Below are 12,738 nucleotides of genomic sequence, written 5' to 3' on the forward strand. Positions count from 1 at the left end.
GGAAGATGGCGGTCTGCGTTATTTTACTTGCGTTGTGGCAGACTTTATCGTGTTAGTTTTCATTGACGCTGCTATTCGTGTAGACCTGCCACCGTGGTATTTCTAGACTAATTTTTAGATAGCTAAAGTGAATTATTGTGTACTAGTGTATTGTGCGTGGTTGTTCTTTTCATAACCTTTAATTAACGAAGTCAGTTCGTCTGGTGCCATTTCTTTTACCGAAATTAATGCTATTTCGGATGTGGTATTAAATAACTTTAGATCAATTTCGGCTAAGTGTCATGCTAAATGATACGAGATATTCACATACCTACTCTCGGAAATGTCTGTGCATTATAAGTTCAAAAGTGCATTGGATTATGATACAGTTACTTTTGACGGACTTCATATATCTGTAGGAGACCTAAAAGCTGCTATATCACAACAGAAAAGAATCGGAAAAACTTCCGATTTTGACTTGCAGATTACTAACGCGCAAACGAAAGAAGGTATGAAATTTATTTTCATTATACATGGTGTAGTTTAACTTTGGCCGTTCCTGATGTAAAACAGTAGAACATAGAACATGAATATATCATATAAAACATTCTGTATTGGAAGGTTAAGGATTAAAATGCAAACATGCAAATGAAAATGATAAATTTGGTTTAATATTTGGTCATAAGCTAGTGCACCTACTTAGTTACCCCAACCTGTGGTATTTTATAGTAGTACAGTAGAGCGTCGATTATCTGAACTAATTGGTGGACATGGGTGTTCAGAACTCTGTTTTTTCTGGATAACTGATGTGTATTCAGGCATACCTATGTATATTATGTATGTGTTTACAAAAAAAAAAAGTATTTAATTATGTTTATATCCGTTGTCTAGTACCCATAGTACAAGCTTTGCTTAGTTTGGGGCTAGCGGCGCAGTGTAAAATGGCCAAGGATATTTATTTATTTATACTTATTTATCCAAAGGTGATTCTTGTATTAAACATGTACTAGGTACAATAACAGTAAACTATTTCGATGGTGGAAGTATCAATTAATGTAAGGGACATTTTGGCCAAAATGAGTTATATATACCAACGCATTCAGAATTTTCGGCTCTATCGATTGGTATACTTGAAATGTTGATATCTTAAAAAAAATGTCCCTTACCTTAAACATTTTTAGTCGTCTGAATACGACTTTTGGGGAAACAAATGATTTAAAGGACGTAAATTCCTTTTAATAATACAATTCAGCCCTTACCCTAAACTGTTGGTTTTAACTTTTGAACTCATTGAACCTTACTTCATTTAAAACTTTTTGATTTATCATAATTAGGCCCTTACGTTAATATGCATATAGGATATCAATTACTTTTTTTGGTGGTGATATGCATTTAATGCCTCCCACTCCTACTACACTTATGAACACTAAGTTGTCTTGTTTCTATCTTTTTTCTGTTCATTTTTACGCAGTTGGGTTTTTGACCGAGGGGCTGAAGGCTCTTCAGAAGCTGTTCAATTCCGTCATCCTCGAAGGAAAAACGCCTACGGTATGGCACAGAAGTGTGGTGACACTCTTCTTCAAAAAAGGCGACAAAACCTTGTTGAAGAATTATAGACCCATCTCACTTCTGAGTCATGTCTACAAGCTGTTTTTGAGAGTCATTACGAATCGTCTCGCTCGTAAACTCGATGACTTCGAGCCTCTCAATCGCTTTAGTACACCATATACATACGCCACGGCAGATTATACAGAAGACCGAGGAGTATAGTCAGTCACTTTGCCTGGCGTTTGTGGACTATGAGAAAGCTTCGATCGAGACCTGGGCAGTACCTACTACAGTTTCTCCAACGGTGTCAAATTGACTACCTATATCGATACATAGAAATGTTGAAAGGCTTGTACGAAAACGCCACAATGTCGTTCCGTCTCCAGGATCAAGACTCGAAACCAGTTGCAGCAGCAGACAGGGGGAACTGAAAACTCCGAAACTGTTTCTGGACTGGAACGGATTCGGCATAAATATCAACGGTGAGTAAATAACCCACCTTCGATTCGCAAACGATATCATAGCCATGGCTGAGACCGTGGAAGATCTAGGCACAATGCACAATGGCCTCAGTCGAGTAATGCGGTCCGCAGGAATCGCTCGCTCCCTATCAGTTCATGCAGATTGGCTGTGCGGAGCGATACGCACTAACGGTCTTCGTGACACTAAATCCAGCCTTAGGTAGGTCTAACTTCGAGGAAGAGGTCAATCGTCGAATCCAACTCGGCTGGCAACGTTCAGGAAGCTTCGCGATATTCTCACGTCTGAAATATCGCACTGTCTCAAGACAAAAGTCTTTGATAACTTATGGATCTGAGACGTGGTCGCTTACTGTGGGCCTCATAAGAAGACTCAAGGTCAAAGGCGATGGAGCGTGCTATGCTCGTAGTGATTGAACCAGAAATGACGTGATCCGCAGGAGAACCAAAGTGACTGACATAGTCCGCAGAATCGCTAAAATCAAGTGGCAGTGGATGGAGCTCGTAGCTTGCAAAGCTGATGGCCGCTGGGACAGAAAAATTCTTGAGTGGCGACCACGAGCTGGAAGACGTAATGTGCTGCAGACCCCCACTTGGTCGACCGACGATCTGGTGAAGGTTGTAGGAGGTGCCTGGATGCGGGCGGCGCAGGACCGGTTGTTGTGGAAATCCTTGGGGGAAGACCTTTATCCAGCAGTGGACGTCATTCGGCTAAAACGAACGAACGATGATTGAAAAAAAAAACCTAACTGCGTAAAAATGAACAGAAAAAGATAGAAACAAGACAACTTGTTCACAAATGCAGACGTAGGCATCATCAGTGACTAAATGTTTTGTTGGTGATGTGTATTTGATGCCTCCAACTGCATTTGTGAACACTAAGTTGTCTTGTTTCTATCTCTTCTCTTCGTTTTGTTAATGAATACTCGAATGCAACCTCTACTTACATCAGGTTTCAATGTTAAAATTGTCAAGTTACAATAATATTACTGTCGTGTTTATTCTTAAATGTACCTTACAACATACATGACATTCCATACTGTGAAATTTCAACATTGTAAGGTACAGTCAACCTCTTTTTTTTAATGTAAGGGACATGCTATCTTTTAAACTACCCATTTTTCGAAAATTTGGCGTTTATATTATGAAAGAACAGAAAATTCTAAGAAACTTTGCCATAGAAACTATTTAAATCGTAACATCACATAAAAAGATATTGAGGTATAAAGAAAAAAAAAATCGTTTTTTGGCTCTCCTGAAAAGTCGTGTTTTGTCCCTTACAGTAATTGATATTTCCACCATCGATTTGATCCCTTGCATTACATGGCTTATCTCAGGGAAGTAGTTAGGATAAGCAGTCAATCTGTTGATTGATTTTTGGATAATTGATGCCACACTGTAGTTCATGATTAATACAAGGTCGACTGAAATTTTAATTGAGAATTTTTCTTTTTAGTTTATGTGGATGATAATACTTTGATCCCGAAAAATACATCTCTGCTCGTTGCGAGGGTTCCTCTTTCACAACAACCTAAAAAGCAGTGGGAAGGATCCAACAGTAATACATCTACTCAACACAAAGATGCTGCCCTTAACAAGGGATTGGCTGATCTGTCTCGCATGGAAGGTAGCGAACAGGATAAAATAAATGCTATGATAACACAATCTACTTTTGACTATGATCCTAGCAAGTAAGAGTAATATTATTTGTTTATAAATATAATTGGTGTGTGGTTCAACAAAAAATTATGGGAAGTTTTTTCAATTCATACATTTGTACTGAAAACAAACGTGGGAAGCATTGCAAATATCAACAATATTTCCTCAGACTTAGCTGCATGAAATTAAGCTCAATAAAGGTTTTTATTACTTTTAGAAGTTTAGTAACAGTGTTTCATTTATTTCCAGCTACCAAAAAATTAGAGGACAAAATCAGAGAGGTGTTGTGCCAAATAACTATATTTGTTACAAGTGTCAAAAGCGTGGACATTGGATCAAAGACTGTCCTATTGCTAATTCAGTGAGTATAAAAATATCTGTAGATTATAGTATTTCAGATGTATGTATTAGTTCATATTTTTTAACAAAGTTCATCATCATTCATCAGTAACACAATTATTATTAAGACCAACAAAATCCCTTTTGTGTTTAGGCTGACCCTGTAGAAGTAAGACGAAGCACAGGAATACCTCGGAGTTTTATGGTGCCAGTTGAAGGCCCAAAGGCACCAGGCGCTATGATGACCCCAAGTGGAACTTACGCTGTGCCGGCTGTTGATCGGTAAGTTTATACAGTACCTAAATAAAATTAATGTCTATTCTATGAGTGTGAATAATAATAAATTTGTTTACTTTTAGTGAAGCGTACTTGGCTTCAGAAAACGCTGGTGGAGCAGATACCCCTACTAATGCTCCCGCAGCACCGGAGCCCAATATACCCGATGAGTTGATCTGCAGTTTGTGCAGAGATCTCCTAACTGATGCTGTTATGATACCGTGCTGTGGAAACTCTTTTTGTGATGAATGTATGTATGATTTCCTCATATTATTTCAGTTAATAGTTAGATATTATAATTATAAAATAAATATATCAGCTGGCGAAATGGATGTTTCATTCGTTAACATGGTTTAATAGTGCGTTTTTTTTTAAGGTATAAGGGGCGCATTGTTGGAGTCGGAAGATCACGAATGTCCTGATTGTCGTGAAAAGGAGATAGCCCCAACTACACTCATTCCAAATAGGTGCAAATTTTAATCTTACAATTTTTTAGTATTGTTATATATATTATTTTTGTTTTAGTTGAATTTACTAAATGGTGCCATTATGATAAAATTTCAGGTTTCTTAGAAATTCGGTGTCATCCTTCCGCAATCAAACTGGTTATAGCCGGAGGACTCCGCACCGTCCGTCAGCTCCACCGATGCAGGCGCATCCTCCGATGATGGGTACGTGTTATTATTATGATCCAATATAAACTATGAACTATGGGTTTTATCATTTAACAGCACGATTATAGCTATGATTGTACTTGTTGCAGAACCACCTGCTGCTCCCATGCAGCAGCCACCAAACGGAGGTCAGCCTGCTATGCCAAATAATGGTCAGTATCTGGTTTGTTTTACTTAAATCAATACGGCGTTGTCGTAACGTAACGTTGACACACTAAACATTTTTGTGAAAAACAATATAAAATAACATAAAAACAAAAGATGTACAACATTTTTAAACTTTGACCCGCTTTGAGAATCACAGATTAATAAAAGCTACGTGCGAAACGCGCGTAGCGTCCGTGAGCCACAACCGCCCGACCACTCACCGGCCGCAGGCGGTGGGTTTAATCGGGAAATGTTTAGAAATCAGAACTGGGAGACGTCTCTCGCCGATCAGTGGTCGGGCGGTAACCGTTCGCGCAACGCTCGGCCGGTGGTTTACAAAGAGTGTGCGATAGATACCGGCGACGCGAGCCACGGCTCGGAGGGCGGGCTCGGCCGCGACGGCTCGGAGTCGGACGGCTCGGCGGACGACAACATCACGGTGACGGTGCCGCCCGCGCTCACGCACCCGCACTCGCTGCGCACGCTCGCGCGCCCGCGCCCGCGCCCGCCCGCGCGCGCGCCGCACCACGCGCCGCGCCACGCGCCCCACAACGCGCCCCACAACGCGCCCCACCACGCGCCGCGCTACGGTACTATAGATCGATAGATAACAGCGATGTTGTCCCTTACCTCTTCGACTTAGTCTTGAGGTTCCTGAGTACATGAATAACCTGGTCGTTTTCTGACGATTTTTTTCTAAAACTACCTCCAAATACCAGTAAGTCAACTATTGTGTTTTCAAACTGCAACTAAGCCGGACAAGACTAAATCCCAATTTTAATGACTTAATTCTTAATGATTTCCCTTTGATAATATTTATCTCTGGAGGTTGCTGACTGGTCTACTAGCTACTAGATTCTAGTAACTAGAACTGTAAAATTCCAGAAAATATATTTTTTACAATTCTATAAACATAAGAACAAATAATTTGTAACGAAACAAATACAGTAAAATTATTATCAAGTACTAGATTAGAGGAAAGGGACAACATTCCTGCGATACGATCTATACCGCATACGCATCGCATGCGCACGTTCTACTTTGCATGATCACGATACGCTTCTGTTATAACTATCGTCACGGCTTGTTCTGTTTTGTTGTTAAATTTTTTTTTTAATTGTTAGATCATTAAGCTAAAATAGTAATTATGTTGTTACTTTTATATGCAAATAGACACAATAACCGGAATAGAAACTTCAAATTACCATTAAAATAAATTTACAAATAAATTAATATAATTTACTTACTACTTGTCTCCACTCTGTTCATGAATTAAATATTTTTTTCGGCATTCCTTTTCTTTAAAAGTATATTGACCAAATTAACTTGAATATTTTAATTTTCGTTTAGAACAAAACTAATTGCGCCTTTTTCGCACGTAAAATATGCGTATGTATTGCAAAAACAAATAAGTATTAAATACACAACACACAACATACAATGTTATTGCGTACCCTGGATACGTTTTAATTCTGGTGGTGGGATTGGTGGGTTTATACATAATAATAACATAGTTTAACTTTGGCTGTTGGTTCAGTACTTTTGTAGACTGCTATGGTATACAAAGTAATTTATTCATACTCGTACATAGTATTTTTGTTCAAGCAATATGTTATGTTCCTATTATTTTGCACGTTAAAATCATCGCGATCATGAAAATACGAGAGAGCAAACTTCGTGCATGTGCATAATAGTAGTGTATGTTTCAATACATATTTAATTCGTATTTTTTTTTGTTTTAGGACCGCCACAACATAACGTGAAGCCACCGGGTCTGGAAGCTCCTCCTATGATACCTTTGAATGTGAGTCTTACATTTCTGAATTTATACTTGTATTTTATATACTTACATGACGTCTTAAAATTAATTTATGTTTGTCCAACAGCAGATGCCGAGAATAGATGAACAAAGAGCTAGCACACCGACCATTGATGAGAGGAGAGACATAGGGTCGGCACAGGTAAAAATAGTTGTGATAGGAAACAAATAACTACCATTTATTTCTTTCAATTTAACATTAAAATAAATACAGAATTTAATTGGTTGTGCACACTAATTTAACGAAATATTGTTTTCATTAGGTTGTCTACAATCGTGGGCCTCCTCAATTTATTCCCGGTGCTCCACCCCAATCACGGCGTTATAATAAGTAAGTATTTAACTTATTCTGGTAACTGGTAATTTGAATGAAATTTTATTTTTATTAACAAGTAAATTTTTTTTAGTCCGCCGTACGACAGACATGGCCCACCACGCGGCCCCTCCATGCCTTTCAACGATCGCTATCCGCCGCCCGAACCCTACCAGCCTCCTCCGCCCGGAATCAAAGATTCGCCTTCAAACGGGTAAGTGATTTATTTCTCACCTTCACAACAGTCGCGCCTCGACTCTGTCATACAACGGTCTGCATGTCGTAAGCATTACCAGTGTTTGTGACAAGCAGCTAGGTCGACATGCGGCTGCCCCGTTTCGGCGCACTCTTGCCCGCTTCGTTCGTGTTCCTTCTCGGCCGCGCAGTTAATGAGCCGCGTTTACTGTCGTAGGCACGGCGAGGACCCGCTCGAGGCGTTCAACCGGATGATTCGCGAGAAGGAGATGCGAGCGAAGCGGCGCGAGGAGGAGCGGCGCCGGGCGCAGTCGGGCTCGCGCTCGCGTTCGCGCTCGCCGCGCTCCGTGCGCTCGCGTCCGTCCCGCTCGCCGCGCTCGCCGCGCTCGCCGCGCTCGCCGCCGCGCTCGCCGCCGCCGCCGCGCGCCCGCCCGCGCAGCCGCGGCTCCAGTCGACTCCGATACTCTAGGTTCGTTACGACAAGCCACGCTCGCTACGCATGCTCGTTACTCTTAACGCTTTCGCACGACTCGCTTGATGCATCGTCACATTACCATGACACTCGATGTAACAAACCGCTGTCGGACTAGATATTGTTTTGTAATTATGGTTCCGTTATCATTATTTTATAATATTTTGTTTATAATTTATCGCAATTATTTGTTTGTCCGTCCGTTAAAATATGTACCTAGTTCTCGTTTGCTTAAATTTCATTCAAAAATAATATCAATACTGCCAAGTATTTTTACGTCAAGCTCATCTTTAAGTATCGGCTGGTTTCATTTCTATGTCAGCATGTTTTGGTGTAGGTCATTTAAAATTGTATGATCCTTTAAAAATAAAATATGATGTATCTTTTCAGATCGCGGTCCATGTCTCGTGGTCGCCTGCGCAGGTCGCCCTGGTCACCACGGCGTCGTCGGACCCGCGAGAGAACTTTGTCATTGACGCGGTAAGAATAAATTGATTGCAAATTATTTAGTATATTTTGTAATCTTAAATCTAACATTCACATAAAAAAAATACGTAGATATAGCCCTTCATGGCCAATAACCATGACGTAGCGACGTTTAAAAAATAAAATCATTCAAAGCGCCTAAAGAAGCCGGTGTTTGAACATTTCCACACTAAGCTGATGCATGCAGGTCCCCAGTTGCTGCTTTCAGTCGTTAGACCAAAAAATGTTCGGGATTCTTTATAGATATCTACTCGATGAAGGAGACACTGTTTCGTGTTTCAAAACGGTTTACGTAGTAACGGTTGCGTAGTTGCTCTGATGTGAACGATGCAAAAACAAAAAAGGTGTGACAGGCGCGAGCTTTCCGATGCCAACTATGATCACTAATCTATCGACACATATGATCACATCTAACGACTGAAAGCAGCAACTGGGGACCTGCATGCATCAGCTTAGTGTGGAAATGTTCAAACAGCCTGTAATGCAAATAAATTATTTTATTTAATTTAAAGTCAAATTTTAAACAATCTTATATTATTTTCAAATTATCAAAATAATTTACGCCTCGCACTGTACATGAAAATAAGCCTTGCTAATAGAATGGTTTGATTTTGCACAGGTCTCCCTCCCCTCGGCGACGTCACCGCTCGCCGCTGCGATACCGCTCGCCGCTGCGCTCGCCCGGGCCGCGCTCGCTGCCGCGCTCGCCGCCGCCGCGCTCGTTGCCGCGCTCGCCTCCGCGCACGCCGCCTCGCTCGCCGCACCGCTCGCCGCTACACCGCTCGCCGAGGCGCTCGGCGCTACGCTCGCCTCCGCCACGACTGTCACCGCATCGGTATGTTGCTAACAATTTGTAATCAACATAGAGACAAAGCCAAGCCAAGCCATTACTTGGTAAAGACCTGAAAATAATATGTATTATTAGTCATGTACCTACGTTACGTCCGCGCCAATAGAAGCTGCGATGGATAAGATTAACCTGTTTTACTCGCCCTTATGTTTTTATTGTTGTATTTTGAAATGCCCTGGTGTGGTATCTTACGGTCTTTGTGTAGTTTAGATCAAATATACTATTAGAAAACGAGGGCTTTTTTACTTCTTCATATACAGGGTGCCCCGTAATGCAACGTCAAGCCGGAACTGGGTGTTGAGGCAAGTTATGCTGGTTATCAGAAAAATATAAAAAAAAATCTATGTGGCATTTGGTCAAAATAATAGGCATTTAAAAAAAAACAAAAAATTCTACTCCCGGTGACGGTCTTTTTACTCGTGTTGCCACAAATCTTCACTTTTTCCAAATTTTTTTTTTGTTATGTAACCCTGAATAATGTTTCTTTAAATTGTTATCAAAATTACAAAACCAGCTGCTCCAGCTTGGATGAAAAAAATACATTATTCCCAAAAAATTTTTCAAAATAAAAATTTTTCCTAGTTTAAACAGACTGTACTGAAAAAAAATTGTACAACGCGAGTATGGCAAGTGACGTCATAATTTGGCGCATTTAGTAAGGATTCCAAAATGGTATGTTAAGGGATGTTATGGATATCCGTAACCGTAACCGAAACTATCGGATATCCGAAATAAAAAAATATCCATAACCGTAACCGAAACTGATTCAAAAGTTACGGATAGTTTCGGATAAAGGCGGAGTCTAAGGGTACAATTATTCCAAACTGCAAAACTCGATGAAATCTGCAGTATACACGCCGCAGCTGCAATGCCGCGCTGCCGATTTCATAGAGTTTTGCAGTTTGCGGTCTGCGGCACGTCTTGGAATTGTACCAGGCCTGTTCATCTCCGCGAGTTTACATCGAAAACAAAACACGCACGATTGCCCCCTACAAGAGTACTATTCGACAAGGCCTCACATACGAGCGAACATTGACTCACGCACGCGTATTCTTGTGTATGATGGACAAAAATAAATAAAATGGTGTACTAAATACTGTGCAGTATTTAATTGCCTAAATAATAATAAAAACACAGAATGTACTTTTTTAAGCTGCCTGAAGACACTGAGAGGTAAATAAGTAGTTAATATTATTCATGATAATTCATGCTAAATCATGTATTTCCTCCGCCATTTTCTGCAGATTGGCACCTCACGTCACATCATTTTACCGAAGTCAGCCCTATAGCTTCGGCGCAGTACCGATCACTGACGTTTGTCAACAAAACTTCTGACAAACTTGCTTGACTCTTGAGACAAGCTAAATTACACCATATTGTTAATGACATTGAGCATACATTTTTTTAAATACCTTCGCGAAGTAAAACTTCTGTACGTAGTACTTATTATTATTCTGTGATTGTACCTTAAATCTTAATATTTGGGACCAACTTGTCTGGCATTCCCTGACACCATCTAATATGCCAGCCTGTTTTACCTTTATCATACATAGGTGTCGTCTTAGTTGGTACATAAAGTAGCTATGTGGGTCACGCAGCATCTTGCTATTTGAATTATACCTACATTTTTGAAATTCTAATAATTCCGTAACCGAAATTGTCCGAAACTTTCGGATAATCTGAAATGATTTCATATCCATGACCGTAACCGAAACCAGTATAATATTATTCTAATATCCGTAACCGTATCCATAACCGAAACTTCATATCCTTATTATCCCTGTTACCAAGTACAAGTGCAGGCAGAGCAGGTAGTAACGGCGCGCACACACGGGTGACTCATAGTATGTCAACTACTAATTACTGTCATGGTGACAAAAGTTTCTGTGACTGTTCTGTGAATTTTGGGCACATTAGAATAATAATTTTTAACCAAGGTAGATAAAGTTAAAAACGGGATTATTTCCAAAAAAACAAAAATTGTCGACAATTACAGCAAGAATTTACCAAGTGTTATACCATTTTAGAATCCTTACTATAGTCTATCCAATATAGCTTGATTAGAATGACAGCTGTCATCAAAAGTAACGACATAACTTTGTAGTAGCGATCAATGAGAGCTAAATATTGGCGGACAAGAAATAATTCACGTCTGACCTACAAACAATATTTTCGACGACAGTGCTTCCAATAAAAATGATAATTTCGTGTAAATGCAGCGTTAAATTACACCAATAAGTAGTAATTCGAAATCATAAAAATCAAGCTAGAGTATTAACGACGTCTCTACAAGGTTATCTCGAGTTACAAAAATGTTAGTGTTGGGACATATCGACAAATGTCATATTAAATTAAAACTATTTTTTTAACATATTTAACAAATTTTTTTTCTAACTAATTTTTTAACATATTTAAGTCAAGTTATACGTTTTTCTAAATGTTCACTATTAAAAACCAAAAAACATTTCATTCTTAAATAATCAAACATCGGAAATCAATCACCGGTAATTTTTTGGGTATTCATAGCACCGTTGCTCTAGAAGAGATGCCCACCGCCCTCTAGCGAGAGGAAAAAACCACTGAAGAACACTGATGATAATGACTACGACTTAGGTTGTACATCTACTTAGGTTTACTATCTTTAAATTTAAATCATAATTGTCATTTTTATGAATAAAGATATATGAAGAAAAATTGGGTGCATTTTTTCATATCATTTTTTCAAACTTATCGATACATCTATGTGAACCGTACGAAACATACCCATCACTAGTCACATTCGTTTGACAGCCGTCATTCTAATCAAGCTATATTGGATAGACTATAAATGCGCCAAATTATGACGTCACTTGCCATACTCGCGTAGTACAATTTTTTTCAGTACAGTCAGTTTAAACAAGGCAAAATTTTTATTTTGAAAAATTTTTTGGGAATAATTTATTTTTTTCATCCAAGCTGGAGCAGCTGGTTTTGTAATTTTGATGACAATTTAGAGAAGCATTATTCAGGGTTACATAACAAAAAAAAATTTGGAAAAAGTGAAGATTTGTGGCAACACGAGTAAAAAGACCGTCACCGGGAGTAAAAATTTTTGTTGTTTTTTAAATGCCTATTATTTTGACAAAATGCCACATAGATTTTTTTTTATATTTTTCTGATAACCAGTATAACTTGCCTCAACACCCAGTTCCGGCTTGACGTTGCATTACGGGACACCCTGTATATGATTAATTAAGTATGTATTAGAACAAAGTCTACATAACTTTTATCTCAATCTCATCAGATACCGATAATCTTATTAAACATTCCAAAATTCATGTTGTGCATTCTTCAGGGCATGTGTTCCAAATTATGATAAAATATTTTTTCGTGATGAAATCAAATTGGCTAACGCTAATAGCCTAGATAATTGAGTTATCGGCGGCATCAGTCATAGTCTGTCGGATATGGAATTGTATTGTTCGCAATAAAATTTGCAATATCATGAAAGTGCTGCCAAGTA

General features: G+C 39.3%; 2 protein-coding genes across 2 annotated transcripts in view; both read left to right on the forward strand.

Annotated features, from left to right (window-relative positions):
* On the forward strand, positions 1 to 8,018 carry LOC135074836 (E3 ubiquitin-protein ligase RBBP6-like). Its single transcript, XM_063969218.1, has 13 exons — positions 1 to 488; positions 3,463 to 3,697; positions 3,915 to 4,026; positions 4,159 to 4,286; positions 4,364 to 4,530; positions 4,657 to 4,747; positions 4,845 to 4,951; positions 5,044 to 5,106; positions 6,844 to 6,905; positions 6,988 to 7,062; positions 7,184 to 7,251; positions 7,328 to 7,447; positions 7,646 to 8,018. The coding sequence occupies exons 1-13, from the start codon at positions 323 to 325 to the stop codon at positions 8,016 to 8,018; spliced, it is 1,767 nt and encodes a 588-aa protein (XP_063825288.1). The 5' UTR covers positions 1 to 322.
* Positions 7,841 to 12,738, forward strand: part of LOC135074551 (zinc finger CCCH domain-containing protein 13-like) — a 21,543-nt gene continuing 16,645 nt past the window's right edge. The window contains exons 1-3 of the mRNA XM_063968874.1: positions 7,841 to 7,897; positions 8,291 to 8,380; positions 9,006 to 9,221. Coding sequence (XP_063824944.1) covers positions 8,301 to 8,380; positions 9,006 to 9,221 — 296 coding nt within the window. The 5' untranslated portion in view covers positions 7,841 to 7,897; positions 8,291 to 8,300. The remainder of the gene's footprint in view (positions 7,898 to 8,290; positions 8,381 to 9,005; positions 9,222 to 12,738) is intronic.

This window comes from Ostrinia nubilalis, chromosome 9 (assembly GCF_963855985.1).
Source record: "Ostrinia nubilalis chromosome 9, ilOstNubi1.1, whole genome shotgun sequence".
Taxonomy (NCBI): Eukaryota; Metazoa; Arthropoda; class Insecta; order Lepidoptera; family Crambidae; genus Ostrinia; species Ostrinia nubilalis.